This window comes from Anguilla anguilla, chromosome 4 (genome assembly GCF_013347855.1).
Source record: "Anguilla anguilla isolate fAngAng1 chromosome 4, fAngAng1.pri, whole genome shotgun sequence".
NCBI lineage: Eukaryota > Metazoa > Chordata > Actinopteri > Anguilliformes > Anguillidae > Anguilla > Anguilla anguilla.
Genome location: NC_049204.1, coordinates 51,619,960 through 51,641,233, shown reverse-complemented (window position 1 = coordinate 51,641,233; position 21,274 = coordinate 51,619,960). Strand labels below are relative to the sequence as shown.

The following is a 21,274-nucleotide window of genomic DNA, read 5'->3' as shown; positions in this document are numbered from 1 at the left end:
GTGAGTGTGTGTGTGAATGGGTGAATAAGAGGCATCAATTGTAAAGCGCTATATAAATGTAGTCCATTTATATAAATGCAGTCCATTTACTAACTGTGAATGGTTGAAGGTGATATTGTATTAGCCTTTCCCTTGCTGCCAATCATGGTTACAGGTTAAAACATGCATATTAGTTAATACACTAATGATGCAATATGAAGGGTATCTATCTGCTATCCATTGCCTTTCAGTGTTTGTCTGTGACGGACATGAATAAAAAAATATGTATTTTAAAATATTTTATTGCGAATAGAACAAGGCCATTCTACACATGTGAGGTAGTACACAGTACATATCACTAATTCAGGAAACCAGAAGAATGCATATCTTAAATTCTGCTAGGACTTAAATGAAACAGCTGCTGAACACTGTCACATAAATATGCAAATATAAGAGTATAGCATTCGTCCAATTTCAAGCAAAATACATATTTATTCTTAAAAACACCATTCCTATGGATACGTTGTTACAGTATAATACAAATTTATTATATGATAATTAACTGTCCAGAATGTTAGCAATGACGAAGCCACATGCTGGATATACGCAACTTGAGAATGACTTTTCTTTAGCATTGTACTTCCTGACCTGCAGGAGCATCAGCCAGTCTTCTGCAGAATCTGACTGTAATAGCAGTTAAATCTGTTCTGAAATACAACTTAGACTTAGCAGCATCCTTTCACTGTACTTTACTCATAAAAATATAAAAATAAAAACATAATGATATATTTCATAATATAAATTCCCACTGCTTAGCCTCATAAATCATTAAAACCTCAAACACATTTAAGCACCTTTCAGGGGCACCAGTAATATGAGCCTGACCTGAACATGTAGCCTTTGTGACAGGCTTCATCAATTACACATGACTGATGTAATGCATTCCTATATTTAAGTGCTAAGATTGACAATATTACTTATACACTGCCCATTTTATTGTATGCTACTGCATGCAGGAAGTTTGTAAGCAAGAAATATACCAAATATAACCGGGAAGACATTCTTATTTACAACAAATTATTGAAGATCCATGAAACATTTGACATAATTTTGACATGATGATTCCTTTTTGACGCAATGATTCTGCTGAAAATGAAGATTAATCAAGTTGGCTGTGCCCATGCCAGCGCTGTATCCAATGTCCACACATGTCAAGTTTCCTGTTCAGTTAACATTATCAGAATGATGACGGATGCCTTGTTTTCACTGCAGCCCAGGCGGAAAGGGACTGACAATAAGAACTGCAATTATTGCCCACCCAATGACAATTGCTGGGTTTATTACACAAGTCCTCTGCCTGTACTCAAATGACCCCGAATATTCTGAAAGCCTTGCCTCCAGGGGGATTCTGCAGGCTGGGAGGAAGAGGAATAATCAAAATCAGCTATGCGAAAAACATGTTCTAAACAATGAAGTAAAGCATTTCTTTTGAATGTCATTTAACACAAGTTGATGCAGAACAACGATAAAACTGAGCTTGCATATTTTTATTTTAATTATTGTTTTTTCAAGGGTTCATTGAGTTGAAAGACACGGGCATGGCTTAGTTTACTTCTTATCGAAAACAAACAAATACTCAAGTACTCAAGTTTTGAAAAATTGGACCATGCTGAAACATTCTATTGTACCTGATAGTGCTCAGGGACAGGGTGCTAATGTGGCACAGTGGTCTCTCTCTCTCTCTCTTTGGAGGTATTGTTTTTCTAATCAGTTTTTTTTCAGGTTATAAATTCATAAGCTTGCAAGAGTCAGGCAGCTCTTTCCCCACTACACCTCTGTTGGCCACGTGGGCTGACACTAAGCTAACCCTTTATTCACTGATCAAGCCTGCCAGCCAGCTCTGGTGAGCAGAGATTTAAAACCACCACCACTACCACCACCAGCATGCCAGCAGCTCCTACTTCTCTGAGCACTGATCTCCATCAGAAGACTTCATTCCATACCTTTCTGAGTATATCCCATTTTGATAAGAGGCAATGTATTGTCTTTTGTTGTCCACAGGCATCACATCCAACCAGCCACCCGATTGGCTCTCAAGGATGCCAGCATGGATTGCAGCTCGACATATACTGGATGTCTGAAAACACAGAGAGGAACAGAGATGTAAAAATTCACTGCAAATATGACGTACCTGCACGCTGATGGAATATATTTTTTAAAGACAAAAACATTAAAATAACCTATTGGAGCACCCACTAAACCACAGCATCTGAAATTTCTTTTAGCTGTATATTTTATTTTAAAGTTAAAATCATTACATCTAAATACACACTTTTGGGGTGGAATGCCATGGTCACAAATCACAGAAAGTTATAACACTTGGAAAAGAAAAATCAATGGGAGGTTTAACATTTAGAACCGAATCATGAGTTGTAAATCCAGTTCCAGTCACAAACGGTCACATGCTGTTTTCATTATTTACATCAACGAAGACTCAAGCTTTTTAAAGCCCCCTCCAATGTGTTCTGTTAGTTTAGAACAGCATTTCACAGTGCATGAAATGATCTTGTATTGTTGCCCATCACTGAACCATACAGCAAGTTTAAACATCCATGTAACTTCACTGTTCTCTGCAGACATAACAGTCTACCAGCCAAGGCTGAAGTCCAGTGCAGTGATAGAACCCACCAAGCTGTTTTGGAACTTAGGTGACTGACAAACTTTCCAATATGGGTGCCCATGCTGAAATGAATTGCCACATTCACACTTTTGAACAGTGACTGGTCTGGAGACAGAATATGCCGCTGTTAACATAATTAATTATTTGGTGAAAGTATTTTGCTAAACATGCTGACAACTCAGTTTGGCTCTTCTGGTTTTTTGTTCGTTTATTTCTACTGTACTTTTGGTTTCTAGGATATGGATTTTCATGTATTCACATTATACTGAAGAAAAACAAGAGGGCTACTCCAGTCTCTTCTGTGAATATTAAGTGTGAACTGAAGTTGTAAGTGACATCTGAGTTGGATTGCTGTGTCTTGAAAAATAAATAAATAAATAAATAAATAAATAAATAAATAGTGCTGCGTGAAAAAGAAAATCCAATTAAAAGGCATGCCAATGCACTTACATCTGCATATGTTAATGTTCCAATAACCCTCGCAATGTCAGGGTTTTCTTGCATGCAGTTGCTGGGACAGTATATCCTGAAAGGAAACAAAGGGAGGTGCTGCAATACATGTACGCTAGTATGACAGTTTGACATACTGTAGAGGTTTCCTCAATGGTGCCATTTACAGCTTTGCATTTTATTAATCAACCTGGAAAGCAGTTCAATGCAGCTGGATTTGAGTTCACCGACTTTTTCTAAGCGATAAAGAGCTGGTGAGGAGTCAGTTATGTGTTTACCTTGGACAGTGACTGGCAGGCTTTTGGTATGGACACAATTCTGCAACTGTAGTCTGACACGTGATAGCTTTTACTGAAAGAGAGGGAGTTGGCTATCAATATGCTGACTGTATTCAATGCGACACACTGAGTGACTAAGATTTAAATTGGACTCACCTGTCACTTTTGATACTGTAAATGCATTTGCACTCAGGTACTTTCTGTAGATGAAAACAGCAAACACAAAAGCATTTAAATTCAGTGAATTAAATTAAATGATTAAACAATCAATAAAGTTGTATACAATGAAATTGGCCCATTGCAGATGAATATGCCCTTGGACAACATACAGTACACATGAATTAATATGTCAAATGTATCAATTTACCAATGCAAATACTGTACTGTATGTGGAAAAGATGCAAGACCTAAATGTATGTCCTTTGCTTTTCCTTCAGAAAACACAATCTAGCAAGTTACCATAGCTGGGGCGACATAGCTCAGGAGATAAGACCGATTGTCTGGCAGTCGGAGGGTTGCCGGTTCAAACCCCGCCCTGGGCATGTCGAAGTGTCCTTGAGCAAGACACCTAACCTCTAACCCCTAACTGCTCTGGCGAATGAGAGGCATCAATTGTAAAGCGCTTTGGATAAAAGCGATATATAAATGCAGTCCATTTACCATTTACCATTGATGACTGCTGCCAAACAATGTTTCAGAAATAAAAAGCTAACAATTGTATTTCATTTCAAGACAAAAAGTCAACAGGATACAGGCCACAGCCGCCATTACCCTAAAGACTGAACTCCATTTTTGTTGGATTTGATGAAGTACTCCTTTCGGCCTTGTCTTGTGACATCCAGCCAGCCTCCTTCATTGTCAATTACTCCATAATGCAAACCGGCTCTGCAAATGCTCGATTGCTGTAAAAATATTAAAGGAAAAATCATATCGTCCTTTGCTGTCATCCATAAATCTCACTGATTGATTAATAACACGGCAAATGTAAAAAGAGGTTGTGCTCCCAATTCTCCTTGAGATAAGGCTACAGCACGTTACTCATTTTGATGAAACATTTATGGATGACATTAACCACCAAACATTTCAAATATCTCAGAACTTTCAATAAGCACTTCCCCTTGGAGCCTGTTCATGCTGTGTACTGGATCAGTGATGGATACAGAGTCTATGCACCATACATGTTCCTCTAAACTTAACTGAACTTAACTTAAAACGATTCAGCCGTGTCTGAAAAATATCATTTCAATACAAATATCTCTGAAGTCACCTTCCACCTCCCCAAAACTAAGCTTTGTCTGTTGAAGACAACAATGCCACAATAAAAGACAAAAGTGAAATGAGGTGCACCTGTAAAGATGTGGAGAGTACTTACCATTTCATAATACACCGTGCCTATAACTTTCCCTTTATCACTGTCTAAGCATCCAGCTGGACATTCATACCTGTTCCAAAACAACATGAACTCATACAGTACTCAGGATATGTGTTCACAATGAATTAGTTAGCCTCTCTGAATGAATGACATGCACTAATAAAATCAATAATTACTTAAAATATTAACATTAAAATAACGTGCAGATTTATACTGTTCTACAGTGTATAAGTGAGTGTTTGCAGTGTGTTTTTCTCACCTATTACAAGTTGTCCCTTTACATTTATCACGTAGCTTCGTCTCACATGTTACAAGCTGAGCTGGAAAAAAAAGAACAAAACAATCACTGATGGCCTTCAATGAAACACCAGTGGTGCATATCAGAATCACACAAAGGGATGTTTTGAACCATCTTTCAATATCGTGCCGTTGAGCAACAGACAGGGGAGCATGGGGGGCTTTGCGAGCCAGCTCAGGAATTCCATCTAAAGAGTTCAGCATGGTCACAGCAGGGTTTCTCAGCTTTCAGCCTGGGCCCCCTTTCACCAGAGGAAGCAATTTCAAACCCACAAGCCTTTGCCTTCTCCAAAGTAAACATACACTGAGTAGATCACTATTAAAATAGAAGAAAACCTCCCTGCCAGCCAGATCGGCTCACAATATAAAATATAATACAAAAAACCTGCCATGCCAAATCAGTAACTTGACAGAAAGGGCCTGCGGAACCTCAACACACTTCTGTGCAAATAGAAAACACTTCCTTTGGTTAGCCGTGCTTTTTTTTTTCTTTGTCAACACTAGAGCCCATTGAAAACCTTCGTCCACTCTAGGCTTGGACTCGTTTTGAGAAATGGACACGGCTGGCTTCGGATACTTTGCCACTCCGTCTCCCTTTTGAGATGAAACGATAGCCTGTACAAATACATGGATTAAGTCTTACACATCTGCTGCGAGGTCACCACCTCGTTCTTCTCCAGGTCCTCATTAGGAGATGCGGTTGGGGCCTGAACCCTTGGTTCAGGTTCTGGCGTTCTTGGTACCTCAGGTTCAATGTAGTTGCTCTCTACTGTTTCCTCTCTTCTGTTTGTTGGGTAGGTTCTATCCACACCATCGTCTGGAAATTCAATCCAGCATGAAGAGTACAATTTTATGAAAGCAATGGAAAGCAGCTGGTTCCAATGGTTGAGAAACAGAAGGGACATTTGAGTTTTTTATAAAATGAAGTACACTAATAGGCAACCAGCAGAATTACATTGAAGCGGAAACAGAGGATATTCTCTTACTGTTACTGAGTCATACCTTTGTAGCAGAGGTTCTCCCTACAGACTCCACCATAGCTGGGAGGGCATGCAGAGCAGGGGGTGCCATGTTTGTATGGGGAATGTCCCCACCAATTGCCCCTATGCAGGTTCAAAGAAAAAATATACATATAATTACACCTGATACATAGGGCAGAACTTCGTAAGTCCATACACACACACACACGCACATGCACACTCATATTCACGCTCACACTTACACACACATACAGTATGCACACATATACATTACATCTAAGAAATATACTGGTCACTTACTTTGGTGAGTAATTGCAAACCAGGTAAATGGCTTTAGGCAAGACATGACCCCACACGTCCATGTTGTAACATAAGTTGACTGCACAACCAATCCGACTGCTGGTTGCCCAAACAAGCTATGCAAAATTATGAATAAGAAACAAAAGCTCAAATTATCTACCAATAGTTTGAAGGAAATGATCAAACATTAGGTACCAAGATCCTTCTCAGGGTAATAAAAAGTCTGATTTTGAAAATATACCATTAAAATGTACTACCTCTTTTTGCACAATACGAAACCATAATGTTATGTGATCCAATATTGTACTTGGGACTCCTTACAGAGGTAAATACACAGACTACACAAACAGAGTATACATCTAGATCAAGGCACTGTGATTTTCATTTACCTGTGTGTAATGAGTGCAGATTGGCCCAGAACAGCGGAAGGGACAGTGCGGATTACACTCTTGTGGGTATGGATAACTATAGTATTTCACTTCATTATACCAAGACTGAACATGAGATGTAGGGGGCCGGTATCTGGAATGAAAAATCAATTTTTGGGTATTTCATCTCTGACATCATTTTCATTAGACAGCTTCATTAATCAGAAACTCAACAAAAAATACATCAGGAGTTCGTCATCTAAAGCTTCCAGTACGAACAAAAAGACGCAGTGTTTTGAGTTCATATTGTGTGGTGTGTGTTAGAACATTCGGTCCATCTTATTTGATCGTTTGGTCAAACTTTATTCGATTTGATTCTTCTATCATGGTGAACCAATTGGATAGGACACCACTTCTGCGAGCATGACTGGAATACTCTACCTTGGAAGTTAATACTTTAGAACAAACTCATGCAAGTATACGTAGATACGTAGAGATTTTAAAGAAATGCGTTCAATTCCTGGCACAAAATTTCCATTGACTTGGGTGTCAATGACCTAGAGCTGTGCAAAGCAACTTGGAAAAATCTGTGCGATAAGTTAATGTGCCCCCCTGCGGGATGAAGTGACATAACATGAAGAACATTTGTTTGTTTGGAGTTTGGAGTTTGTATTGAGTATACTGACAACAGTGTTCGGCAACATGTTCGCCGGTGGTTTGTTTTCGTGGTCATGGTGCTGTAAGGTGATTGGTTTTACATGGTATATTTGTTTTGACAACCAACATACTTAATTGATACCTCATTCATGGACACAGAACACAAAAGATTTAAACTGGTAATCGCCGGCATCACACCTATTGCTGCAGTGAGTTTGTTATAGTTTCCAAACTGAGAATCATACACACCTGCCATAGTGCACCCCGAGATTCTGTCCAATATGAGGAAGAAGGCCTTCAGGGCCATGTTCCCACAAGCATGTTTCTGCCCAAGCTTCTGCAGAGCGCTCCAGCTCAGTATCCCAAACCTGCGTGTGGGATAAAATAATCCAAGTTTTGCAGACAGATTCATTTGATGCACTTCTTCACAATGATCCTTTAAGTCAAACTGGAGGGTATCTAGTCTAGTATCTAGTGAAGATTCATAGCCTGTGATCCCAACTGTGTGTCCAAATGACAGCTGTATGGCTGCACAGCTTCACAGAATCTGTACGCCTAAACTAATATTACTAAACAAATGGCTGGCACATTAATGTTTCTTGAATGATGCAGAATGTGCCTGGGTCAAAAGGCTAGTTTGGGCTGTTTCTAGTGTAATCAATGGATCGATCAACATAAAATTAGTGTAATTAGTCTGGGGTTCTTCTACATTCAATACGAAAAAGAATATTACAAAACCACTTGCTGCCGTTAGCCTATACGTCGCAGGACACGATGCTTGGAAGTCCAGACATTACTTTAGATCTTTGTTTCCATTCCATTTTTAAGCCTTCTGTGAAACAACATGCTAGAATTCAACTCAGCCAATCCTCAAGTAAAACAATGAATTGTGGGTCAAATCAAGTTTATAAAATGGTCCATTAGGGCATTTCTGACTATGGACAAGAGAAATTGAATTACACACAAATTACATTTGTAGTGTCGTAAAATAGTGTTTGTTTAAAGAATAACATCAGAGTGTTTCTCCTGTGCTGGATGTTGGCTTATTTTCTCTGGAGATGATGGTAATTTTGAAAAAAAAAAAAAAAATCCAACCACAACCTGCTGGCCTGTTGTAATTTTTTCCATATGCCTCTGGAAACCATTGTATTCCACTTGCTTTACTGTTATGCCCTCTCTTAGTTTGGTTCAGGTAGGGAGGAAAAAATACTTCCAGTTAGAGCACGGCAGGCTGTAACTACAGTTTGTGACATTGTTGGCCTACATTTTATTTCTTTAACAAAAAATAAGGAAGTGGCACTTTCTTTTTGCTTTGAGAGATCTAGTGTATACAGTAAATGCACTTACATAAATGCATGTGAAACATGCAATCCGCAAGCTGGAAATATATGAACTAATCTGATGTGGTGGACAGACCAGGACTTCAACCCAGGGGCCATAGATATTTTCAAATTCCAACCGACAGCCCCGTAAAATAGCTTAGTTCCCTGTTTTAGAAGTTAATCCGAAAATGCACATCTGGCAGTAGGGGGCTGGTTGGGTTGCAATTTAATTTTCCAATTCACTGTTTTTAAAATGATTTCTTGGAATGTTATTTAATAGTTTTGGCAAAACAGGGCATAGCAGCCATTGTAAACCTTCCAACATGCCCAGCTGTGCTTTGCCAAAATAAGCTTAAATCACCACAATGACTCAGTCAAGTAATTGTCAGCTAAACAAGACTGCTGATGCTAACAATTCTTTCACTGTATATTTTCCAAGCAAGTATTTTTGCTGTCAGTTTTTACCTGAATCCAATGATGATTGATGTGCAGTGAGGAAAATCAAAGAACATACAACATCATTACATTTTACATTAAAAAATGTTTTTCTTGATCTATGAATCAATCACAAGGGTTAATGTTTTCTGTGTAGTATTCTGTTCCAAAATTGCTTTTCCACCAGTGCAGAGTAATCCAGGGATTTGCTTAAATTGAACACAAGAGCTCACATGAAACCCTCTGTAATGGCAATTGGAACACTAGATACAAACCTGCATAAACTACTTCTCTCAAAATGAACATTTTCTGTACAGAAATTCTTGCCAAATATGTCCGTTTCAATCAATGATCTGATTGAATTTATTCCTGTAGGTTTTATAGTTGTATCATATATGGATTGTACATTTTCTTGCTCTTGTTTAAATCAACAGGAGCCTGGTGTGAGCCTTCAGAAAAAGGATAAACAAGCATCTTCATGCATAAATCCCAGTTGCTCTGTGACCTGTTAAACTAATTCAACTATCCTAATTCAAATCCAACAGCCGTGCTTGCAATGAGAGCAGCCATCTTCCTATGCTGTAAAGAACCCACTTGTCAAAGTGCTGTAGCAACATCAAACTATTATTACTATTTTTCTTTACACAGCAATAACAGGGAAGGTTTCCTCCTCATAAATGACCTACTCAAACTCCCAGACCGGGTCTGGCTAATTCAGAGAACAGCCTACGTTGGAGAATGTAGTGCTCCAAAATACCTTCCACGTCATTTGCTCTGCATTGTTTATTTAGCTTAGCACCTCATTAGCAGTTGTTTTTGTCATCTGGCTACATTCCGCAGAAGTGCAAAAGGATACACTTCCCCCCTGAACTGAGCCTTCCTGTCGAGGGTCACGTACCAGAGAGAGGCTGCTGATGTGTGGACATGTTGACTATCCAGACACCCAAGTCCCTTTCCCACAGCGCTGACAAAAACCTGCTGTGTTCACTTGCACAATAATGTGGTATTTATTTATTTATTTACTTACTTACTTACTTACTTATTGCTGTGTTGAAATATGTAGCCTTACCAAGAGCAGGACAATAATTGATAAACAACTAGGAATTAACAAAGCAATTGGCTTCAAAAGTGTCGACTTAGTGTATTTAAGCCAATGCAGTGCCAGGTTATATCTTCCAAGGCTACCCTTAACGATTCAATGTTCAACAACAGAAGTTATTGCAATGAGAGGAATGACCTGCCTGTGTAATCTAAACCAAGAATTTGTCATTTAAGTCCTGTTGCCAGGAGTTCTTAAAGGGCCAGGAAATGAATGAAATCTGTGAATTCTTCCCTGATTCGTTGTTTGTACTGTTTGCATTCACAAATGGCACAGGAATATTTTAAATGATTCTTGCGAAAAAAAAAAAAAAAAACCTAGAAAAGCCTGTGCCGAGATTGGCTTGCTTTCCCCCTTTGTTAATGGCAGGTTTTCAGTGGGAGGGGTCAGCTGGGTACAATGTACGTCATTAAAGTGCTAAGATCTCTGAAATCCTTTCTACTTGTAAACGATGCTCTTGCCACGTTTGTGCAGGCAACCTAAGCCAGAATATGAATATTAATGATTGCAGGATACACGCCAACCCTGTCCTTATCTGCCGAGAAGGTCACAAAAATCCAATAGTGTTTCATATAATGGGTTTATTAAAATTGGTTAATGGTTATAATTGGTTTTAGAAATTTAAAGAAATATCAAGAAGACAATAAATTGTCAGTTCTGTGGAATATAACCACAATTGAGTGCTTCAAATGTGTTCCAATTATTGTAGTGTTCTTGTATATGCTGAAAAACAAGATAGAATCATTAGGATTGAATAACTGAGGTCTAATATGTGCTAGGACTGAACATGTCCATGATTTTGATCATCATTACGTATAGCAAATAGCCTTATGTTCTGTGAATTTCACAAGAGAAGTAAAACCACTGAAAAGTATTGATATTACACAGCACTGTGACCGCAGTTCAACACAGACATACCAGTAAATTCCTGGAGTAAAACTGCAAGTAGACACTAACCTTGCCTGACTCACCAGTGGTGTGTCCATTTTAATTAGTCAAGCATATGTATTGACTCAACCTTGAAGCCCATAAGCTTTAACTGTCTCATAAATATACCATAACCTGACATAACATTCTTTATCTTTATTTGGCCATTCCACTTCCACTAAAAAAAATACACAATGCCCAAATGAATTCATTTGACCTGATCTGGACCATGGGGCTCATCTGTGCACATGAACAAGATTAGTGCCTTTACCGGATGAGCCACCCAGCAGCCCCCTTTAAATGCTATTTTATGAACACACTTAGTTAGTACTGCAATAGCCCTTCACCTCTGGAGGAATTTTAATTAACTTGATTCTAAATGTTTTCACGATGTCCCACTTTGTAATGCTAGCTACAATAATAGCATAAAAGTCATATTTAGAACCAAAAATCCACAAATAGACATAGATTTCTTAGGTTAATGTGGTTGACATACTACTTTATTTCAGGATAGATAGTATAGAGCAGAGCTATAATTGCCAGTAGACTACCTGTGCTCCTGTTGATCCTATGCTTACTGTCCTAATATAGAACCAGTGGTTGTTACAATGACCACCATAGTTGCTGTATGTTTGTTAATAGAAGAAAAGTGACAAATAAGAATATATTTCAATTTTAATATTTAAACAGAAGTCCTAAAATGAATATTCTTATACTATTATTACTGGGGCTACATTCATTAACAACCAGATTCACCTAAAACTTGCAAAAATGTTTTTTTTTTTCCTCCCATTTTCTCCCCAATTTAGTCCTTATACCAATTCCCCGTGTGTATCACAGTCTTGGTCGACAGACTCTGTCGGTCTGGGGAGGGTGTAGACTACCACGTGCCAGCCTCCGATACATGTGGAGTCGCCAGCCGCTTCTTTTCACCTGACATCCAGGAGTTTCACTTGCGTGTGGAGGTTCATGCTATCTCCCCCAGATCCCCTTCCTGCTGAACAGGCACCCCGACCAACCAGTAGGAGTCACCAATGCAACGATCAGGACTCATACCCTCACCAGCTTCCCACCCACGAACAATGCCAATTGTGTTCGTAGGAACGTTTACCCAAGCCGGTGCTTATACCTCGACACTACCCAGATGGCCCTCGTATGGATTTTTTGATAATATCCTTTCACACTCCACCCCAACTGTGGTCATATATACCGGAACCTTGCTTAGTGATTATTTAGAGCACCAAAAGAAAACTAAAAAATACGTGTCACACATCTGGATAAGCACATGTGAACAATAAATGTAAAAATTTGATCATGGTCTAGCAACACCCCCAAAAGATACGCTACATTTAGGTGTTATGACAATATTTTGCATAGCTATAGACAAACAGCCATGACACACAGTTAGCATGATGTGCTGAATGTTAGATGTATTTGAAGATAGCATTTGAAAAATGTCTTTAATGTTCACACTGACCAAGAACAATTTTTTTAAATGCAAATTTTAACTTGCCCTTTGAGATCTTTATATCAAACATTTTAATTTCCCAAACTGTATTCTTTAATAATAGCGATAAAATGCTGATTCCAGCCTGTCAGCATGCAGTTAAAGGAAAATCAATATATGAATTCATATGTTTTTAAGCACTTTACAAATGACTGATTTTATGCTGAGATGCTTTCCTTCACATGTGTTGGCTGAGAGGGAAGAGAAGATATGTACTAAGTAAATCTGATGCTCTTCCTTCATATCCTAATGTGACCCTCTTTTCTACCCACTCCTAACTTTTCCTCCAGTTCCCTACTTGCATACCTTTCCATATTTTCCCCAGGGGTACCCCTCAAGCTAAAAGAGTCAGCACGCTGTAATATGATCTGTATTAGTGGACATTTGCCGCATCAGCAGTTTTTTTTTTTTTTCTGAAGCACGAAGCTGGCAGTATGAGAGACACTTCCTCTCTGAATTGCATGAAATAAAAGAACAACTCAGTTGTATAATGACACGCCTCACCGATTATTCTAAGAATGTTTATTTAACTTTACATAAAATTTCTAACATTCTTCTAACTGTTCTTATATACAGTATCTGTTCTGCATGATCCTAGGGTGAAAATAATCAAGTTGACTGTGATATTAATACAGTGTCTATCAATGACCCATCTTTACGATTTATGAGCATTGCTGAGAGATCTTTCTTGCTAGCATGTATTTCGGTCATGTTATTTTTTCCATATTAAAAGCAAAGATACAGATGTCCTCATTATAGCTATAATCTTTGCATGCAAGGAGAGCACCTGTTAAAACAAATGGTCTGGGATCACGTGCAACGTTTTCACGATAATGTTACAAACGGTTCCACACAAGGCAAAACAGAAGAGACTACACCAGGAACAAAAACATAATTCAGAAAGAAAAAAGTACTGAACCTGTGGAAAAAAACGTTAAGTAAAAAGACATCGGGCTATTTTATACCCTGTTCTTACCATGTACTCCATATTTGAAGCCTGCGGATAGACTTGACCCCTGAGCTTATTATGCAAATCAAGGATGGCTTGCATGTCACTTTCAGCGATGGCCCTTTTCCCCCTCTGTTTGGAAGCCCACCATTCTCCATCTTCATCCATGTACTTTTCTAACATTGACTCCAAATGTGTAGAATTCGGGATAGCCATTGAGACAACTGTGCGGGATAAAAATAGCAGTGCCATCCCTCTCAGCCATTCCTGAGATGCACACTTCATGTTGAACGACTGTGTAAGTCCCCTGGTATCAACTCCCAGACAAGGTTTTTCTCTTTTTTTGAGTCTGTTGGGGGAAAATGCAGTGATTGGTCAGGGTGCTAACGTACATTAAATTTGCTAAATAACTTACAATATTGTAAAAAATAAACCTGTGGCTTCAGAGGGGATACAGTCCTACATTCATTTGTACACAGAATAGACATCACTATTATGCTGTACTCTGTTTGTATCAAGCAGTGTCACTGTTTGTTCCCTGCCAGAAATTTTACAGCTTCATTTTACACTCCAGGTTATTTCATCCAGTGATGATGCTTTTCTTCCCATATGGACGTAATTACTTAATGAATCTAAGCCGAATGGGAAAAGCTGTTAACTGCTGTATTCATTTACACCGTGTAGCCTACTATTCTACCGGGATAATCAAAACTAAAACAGACACCGCTGAGAAAGAACATCACTTGCAAACAGCATTAGCCAATATTACTGCAGCTTTGGACTGCAATTCGTAATTTATCTAAAATACTACTTGCAATTACAGTACAATCACTTAGCTGATGCAGTTATACAGAACGGCAGAACTGGGAATGTCAGTGTTAGACTAGGATATGCAGAAGTGCCATAGGCTACCATCAAGAAGGCACGAAAGGCCCATTTTAAATCAATAAGTAATGTTAACTTTACAAAAAAAAAAAAATGTATTTAAAAAATAAAATATAAATGATAATAAAAACAGCATCAGAGGAGAATATATGTTGAAAACTTGCAAAACCGACAAGCTTTACAAAACGCATTCTTGCTAGGCTACTAATCTTAAAACTTAAAGCTTTCTGAAATGTGTTTCATAATAATCACAGTTTATGAAATATACGACCACACCGTGACAAACACCGTGAAAACAAACCAAACTTAAAGCTGGAAATTATTCGATAATTGATGTGTGGGTGAAAAAAAATAGCAACTGGCACGATAGAGTATAGCTTCTGGATATTTGCTTTATTACTAGTACAGCACATTACAGAATCGAGATTATGAAATGGGCGTTTCTGGGTTACGCTTGCAGTATAGGCTATTTCACAATTGATGAAATTTAGCTGAAAGATTGTGCACATATAGTTTATTTTAACAGAATGGCATAGCCTACTCCTAAACAATATGTGCAGGCAGTAGTTTGCAGTGCCTGGTCACAATGGTGATGCTAGAGGTTTTCATCCGGATAGTTGCCATTTTCATTTTCCACAGAATGAGAATCATGAAAATATTCATTACCTTTCACCTCGGTCGTGGAGAAAACCGTGTTTTTGCTGCACCTTTATCAATGAAGGTATACAATGCTGTGCTCCTGCCGTAATAGTCTGCACGTATGCAAGATAAATTCTTCAAAACTGAATGGCATAAACTTCTATGCACCTAGGAATTTATATTCTTCACTCAATTCCTGTACAACCTCAAGCTATGATATACACTTCCACACACTCCACGTGTCCTGTAAAAGTTCGCTGAATTATTCAGTGGTCTCGCGCAGAAAACCACATCTCATAGAAGCTCAAGTACATGTTTTACTTTTATCCTAAATTTGGATTTTGTGACGCGTGAAGGTTTTTGACCACTCCTCTCCGAAGTCATGCTTGGTTTATTCTACCGGTCAGGTTTCACTATTGGGGACAACCCACTGGCTCCCGTCTGGGGTAGCCTAACCAACGCAAACCATGGAGTGCCATGGTGACATTAAATGAACCTTTTTCTGAACTCTTTCTTTAGCAAGTTTACTTGTCTTATGTCATACTCGAAGCAAATTTGTTTCGTGTTTCATAGTTGCGTTTGGGGCTTTGTTGTCTAGTGATTCGAAGTGATTTGAGTTTTGTATGTCTTCTGTTGGTTAAAATAATGGCATTTTGGTTGTCACATACAGACTTGGGCTACAGCACAAGTTCCCCAATCGCCTGTCTTTTAGCAGAGGTCCATGATGCTGCCAAATAGCCTTTGAAGTAGAACTGAACTTTGAAGTAGAAAGTGATTTGGTCAGTGCATTCAGTCAGTGCCCAGTGTCATCAAGGCTGTTTGTTATCTCTGCCAACTCTAGAGTAAGATTTGGCCCTGGTCTTTGCCATGCTCATAGCCAGCTGGAAGAATGCAGCAGTGACTTGTTATGTTGCCATGCTGCAGAAAAAAAAGAAAAAGAAAAAAGAAAAAACTTTGAGATATGCAAGGACACGTCAGTTAGTGTTTTTAATACGTCAGCAGAGCTTCAAGAGCCTTGCTTGCCCCCTCCCTTTCTGCTGAGTTACTCAAAACACATTTCAATCTTTCCTCAGTGTTCTTCAGATATGGATGTTCTGTTTTGTCCTACCTGTATCAAAGATTGACTATGACACCCAGACAACACAGCAGCAGCCTGTGTGACACCTAATACCTCTTGGGAAGTTCTCTGGTTTGACACTAATGTTTCATTGCTGATATTGTCGAGAGGAATTATCAAAGTTATCCTTCTTTCATAGAATGTACTGTTGGGTTTTGGTTTCATAAGATTATGCCCAGCGAGGAACTGCAATACATGACACATTAATCAATGAATTATGTCAATGTAAAATAAAGTGGTGCATTTTTACATATTAAAATAGCCACGAATGTCTGACATTAATATTAAAATATGCTAAATATTGTGATCTCTGCCACCCCTGGTGGGAATTGGTATTTTCTCGAGAAAATAGCAAAATATTAGCTATATAGCACACAATTCCCTTTCCATGAAGTCCTCATAAAAGACAATGGTTGGTAGCTGTTTGTACTGTAGCAATCTAGTTTTTTAATGTTTATTATTAAGGTTTTCTTGAGGAAAGTGCTTATGTGAATAGAATAGAGTATATAATCCCAAAACTAAAAAGCAATACAACTTAAATTAATTTACTATTCCAGTTCTCTATCTCCAAAGCCAGAAACTTATAGAGAAATGTAACCCCCCCCCGGACTGGAATTAACTACACTGGAAAACCTATGAGTCAAGGCCAGATGCCTTCTCTAGGTCACGGACTCAGAGACCCAACCACAGCCATTAAAGTACTGTACTCCTCCACATGGGCAGTGAAGGCAAGCTGAGTGCTGCAGCTGAAACACCAACCACCATTGTAAGCTAAATCCACCAGGGACAATACTGTAATTCAAGATGATTTCTGTTGTTGCTGCTCTACAGTCAAGTTTTGTATATTATACAAATATATAAACTAAAATATTACAGATGGTTCTATTAAAAATTCAAATATATTTTGTTCAGTTTTAATTGGTGTGCCACCTTAAATAACTATTATAATCGCTCAGTATGAATGAAAGTAACAGTATGAAACAATCTGACTGTCTGAGGGTGTATTCTCTCTGCATGGTGTATTATCATACACTGTACATTGCACATGCATATTGATCGTTACTGCTATACATCATTGACAGTAGGGCTTATTCAACAATGTCCAATACATCTGTATTTTTCACTTCAATGTCATTGTTGGTGACACTACGAGTACAATATGCTGTTTAGACTTGCTGTAAACTGCGAAAATGACTCTTTGACTTGCATGTAGTTGCTTGGAAATTCTGCTGTGAATTCAATCAATCAATCTAGTTGTGGCCCAAAAGTATAGTGAAATGCTTTGCCCTTGCTTCCGTACAAGGGCTACCAGACTTCACACTGATGGTTTTTATACTTATACAGTGGCAGTTAAATCTCTGTATTCTGGGTAATATGGTTGTTATAGGCCATTGATACTGTAATCATAAATAAGGTACTAAACTTTATCCATCTTGCTGTGGCGAAAAATTGATCAATTATTGGATGTAGCCCTAGAAAGTAAACAGGAAGTTCGGTGTGTCGTTCAACAGGTTTGCTGACAATGTGTTAATAAACTTGAATATTCCTTTGTCTCTGAAAAATCTGCAGCTCTGCGTGTCTGCGTCAGCTTTTTCACTGTCACGTCCAGAGCAGATGTCTGATCAGCAGATATCTACCTCAGTGTCACACTGGAGCTTAACCACCCGAGAAGGACCCTGCTGCTGGTGCATTTCTCTCCAAGCCAACTCTTGTGATGTTACTGGTTAATTAGTTTGCTGAAGATGGCAACTTCATCAACAACAATTGGGAGCTGAAGTTAGTTGTGGGCAATTTTTAAAAAAGTGGAAGCTGTCTCTGACAAGAGTGGCTAATTACAGCATACGCTGGGAAAAGAAATGTGGAGTTATTTTCAACCAATTAGTGCTCATCCCAAATTCTCTCTACTACTTAACAAGCCAGATGCAGTTGAGTGTAAATAGAGGAACATGCAACATGGATACCCACAGGGCAGCATGAAATGTTGTACTAGAATTTAGTTTTTAATAAATAAATAAAACACTGCTGGCATAGGTGTGAGACTGGATAGAAGTTTAGTGCACAAAATTATCCAAAAAATATTTTTAGGCATAATTTGAGAAAGCAAGCATTTATTTTTCCAAGCATTTCCATATAGAACAGTATAAGCTGTTAAGTCAGTAATGAAAGACTGCCTACTTTGATCTACATTGATCTGCAGTGAGTCCTATTTCATTGTTAACTGTTGCTTCACTGATGCCTCAATACATCTCTCTCTCTCTCTCTCTCTCTCTATCTATCTATGTATCTATCTATCTATCTATTACTTTTTACCCCTGGTTGTTGGCTATGGAGGAAAAATGTATGTCATACTCGAGATGCAGCAATTTTAGTAGGCTGTCTATTGCATTGGGATGGAAAATGACTCAAGTATGACTCAGAACCTTCTGGTTGAAAAGGTAGCTTTGTAAGCACACTGTGAATTAGGAATATCTTGAGGGAAAGTTGACTGTTGCTAGCAGACTGCACTGAATTTTAAATCTGAGATGGCTAGACTTACATGTCAGCTTACCATACTGTAGGTTCCAAACAATATTGAGCCTTACCCATCTGTAAGATACAGAAATGTGCTTTGTTGGGAATGTATCTTTTGAACCAATGAGCAACATGTTCTTGTTTTGGAGGGTGTGTTTGGGTTATGATTATCATGGATCATAATTATTTGATTGTGGAGAACTTTGGATTATTAACTCAGTGATAACTACATGTTTTTTTGATGGTAACGTCATTAGATGAAAGCCACATTGTTGCTTAGTCCACTTACACACAAAATTCAGAAAATTCAAACATTGTTTGCTTTTTTTACAGCTCAGTTTTTACATGAAAAAGTTGGCACTGTATTATTCTTCCCTCTAGTGGTAAAATGCTTGCAATGCAGTAATATACTTGCAATTGGGTAACAATTGCCATGCACGTTGTAGAGATAAAATAAAATGAAAACTAATTTCATCAGAATCTTCATTTTATTGTTCTTAGCATTCTCTATGGGATAAATGCATTTATTCATATTTTGTCTTGCCAGACACTTGCGGGTCATCTTAATAGTGTAAAGTTTGAATATGATGTGCCAAGCACCTCTTCCCAAGGGCGGAGTTACAATATGAACAGAGTTGTATTGAGATCATGGATGATTTAGTCAGATAACACATTTATTTAAATTAAATAAAAAGGGTGTGTTGCTTCTCTTCTCACATGCGTCAATATCCTTTGATCTTTTTATTTTTTTTGAAAAATTCAACTGCCTTTCATATAATTTTTTAATATTTATTTGCTAGTTAGGATGGTATAAGGTTTATGTTACTCTGTAAATCACACATACAGTGTTAAAAAGGTCTAATTTTATAATACCTGACTGGTATTATGGGCTACTTCATGCAATTTAAAGTGCAATGTTTAATCTTATTTGTCTAAGAGCAGTCCCCCAGCACCCAGTCAGCACAGCAAAAATGGCAGGATGAGTCAGACACACTGCAGATGTGCGAGCCATGTATATCCCGAGATATTTTACTGCAACTTTCATTTTTTGTATCATACACCACCAGCATATTTATGAAGGGGTAACTTTTTCTCAAGGCATGTGTAGTTGTCTTTCTAATGGGGCTCTGATGGCAATGGGAGAACAATAAATAACTCTGTAAGTACCCTCAGAGACTACACAGTGAATAAAAGTTGCAGTACAATGCATTGAAGAATCGTTCTCCAGAGGGTAGGATTTCTGTTTCCTGTATCCTCCGTCCCACAATGATGTAAAAACAACTAGCTTACTCATGGACAATGAATACTTGGATTGATTTGTAAGGGATTAACCCTGAAAGACATCTCGACTGATTCGGACATTTGGAAATATTTGTTTGGAAACAACTGGATTTCCTTAGATGACCATCCATCCATCCATTATCTATACCCACTTATCCTGAGTAGTTTTGCGGGGGGTGCTAGAGCTTATCCCATTGGGCGAGAGGCAGAAATACACCCTGGACAGGCCACCAATCTGTCGCATGGAACAACCACCATTCACTCGCACACTCATACATATAGGTAATTTAGGGTTTTCAATCGGCCTACCTGTATGTCTTTGGACAGTGGGAGGAAACCGGAGTACCTGGAGGAAACCCACACGGACACGGGGAGAACATGCAAACTCCACACAGAAAGGACCCAAGCAGAGATTCGAACCCACGACCTTCTTGCTGTGAGGCGATAGTGCTACCCATCGTGCCGCCCCTTAGATGCCCATTCATTTAGATTTGGTATCAAATGGGAAGACTGCTAGTAGTAGACTGCTGATAGTATATGGGAAATTACTTTTCTGCAGCTTCTCTGCAATGGAGTGTTGGAAGTTGTTCCGCACCACAAGACCTGTCAGTTGTGCACAGTTCAGTTGCCTCCTGCATGACCCGGGGAGGTGGAGAGGACACTGTACTGCAACTCAGAGTTTGGACGCAACTATGCAGTGGTCTGTCCAGCAGCCTGACACAGCATGACATGAGAAACAAGCACATCTTTGCTATTGGAGCACCTCACTATAATATAGTCCAGCTACAGGCGCCAGTGTTTACAGCAAGGGTGCATCCAGTAAGCCTTGTATTTGCTCTTAAGCTGAAATAGTGAGTTGGTGATGGTCAAGTTATTCTCTGCACAGATATTCAGTAATCTCATGCCATTCACACTGACTCATCAAATTCCATGCCTACCCAACACTCCACTCCATGTAAGATTGCTTTGCCCAACCGTGGCATTGAAGTCAGCTAGCAAGACAATCTCACCATTGCTAGGGATTTGACAGAGGGTTTCATCCTGTACATGATAGAATTGGTCCTCTGCCTCTTCTGCAGATGGTGGAGTGGGTGCATAGGTACTAAGAAGGGTGACATATTGACCTTTTACCAGGGGAATATGGAAAGACACGTCTTTCACTTATGCCTGTAGGGATTCTGGTCTCACTCAGAGAAGCTATGTCTATACCATAGTGTTTCAGTTATGTGGTGACAAGACGT

General features: G+C 38.8%; 1 protein-coding gene across 1 annotated transcript; it reads right to left on the bottom strand.

Annotated features, from left to right (window-relative positions):
* Nucleotides 1–263: 263 nt before the first annotated feature.
* crispld1a (cysteine-rich secretory protein LCCL domain containing 1a) lies at nt 264–15,488 on the bottom strand. Its single transcript, XM_035412107.1, has 15 exons — nt 15,152–15,488; nt 13,628–13,949; nt 7,611–7,729; nt 6,726–6,858; nt 6,337–6,452; nt 6,059–6,159; nt 5,700–5,873; nt 5,019–5,079; nt 4,760–4,829; nt 4,159–4,289; nt 3,544–3,587; nt 3,388–3,460; nt 3,110–3,185; nt 1,983–2,116; nt 264–1,394 (listed from the first exon to the last, which is right to left on the bottom strand). The coding sequence occupies exons 2-15, from the start codon at nt 13,883–13,885 to the stop codon at nt 1,343–1,345; spliced, it is 1,542 nt and encodes a 513-aa protein (XP_035267998.1). The 5' UTR covers nt 13,886–13,949; nt 15,152–15,488; the 3' UTR covers nt 264–1,342.
* Nucleotides 15,489–21,274: the final 5,786 nt, after the last annotated feature.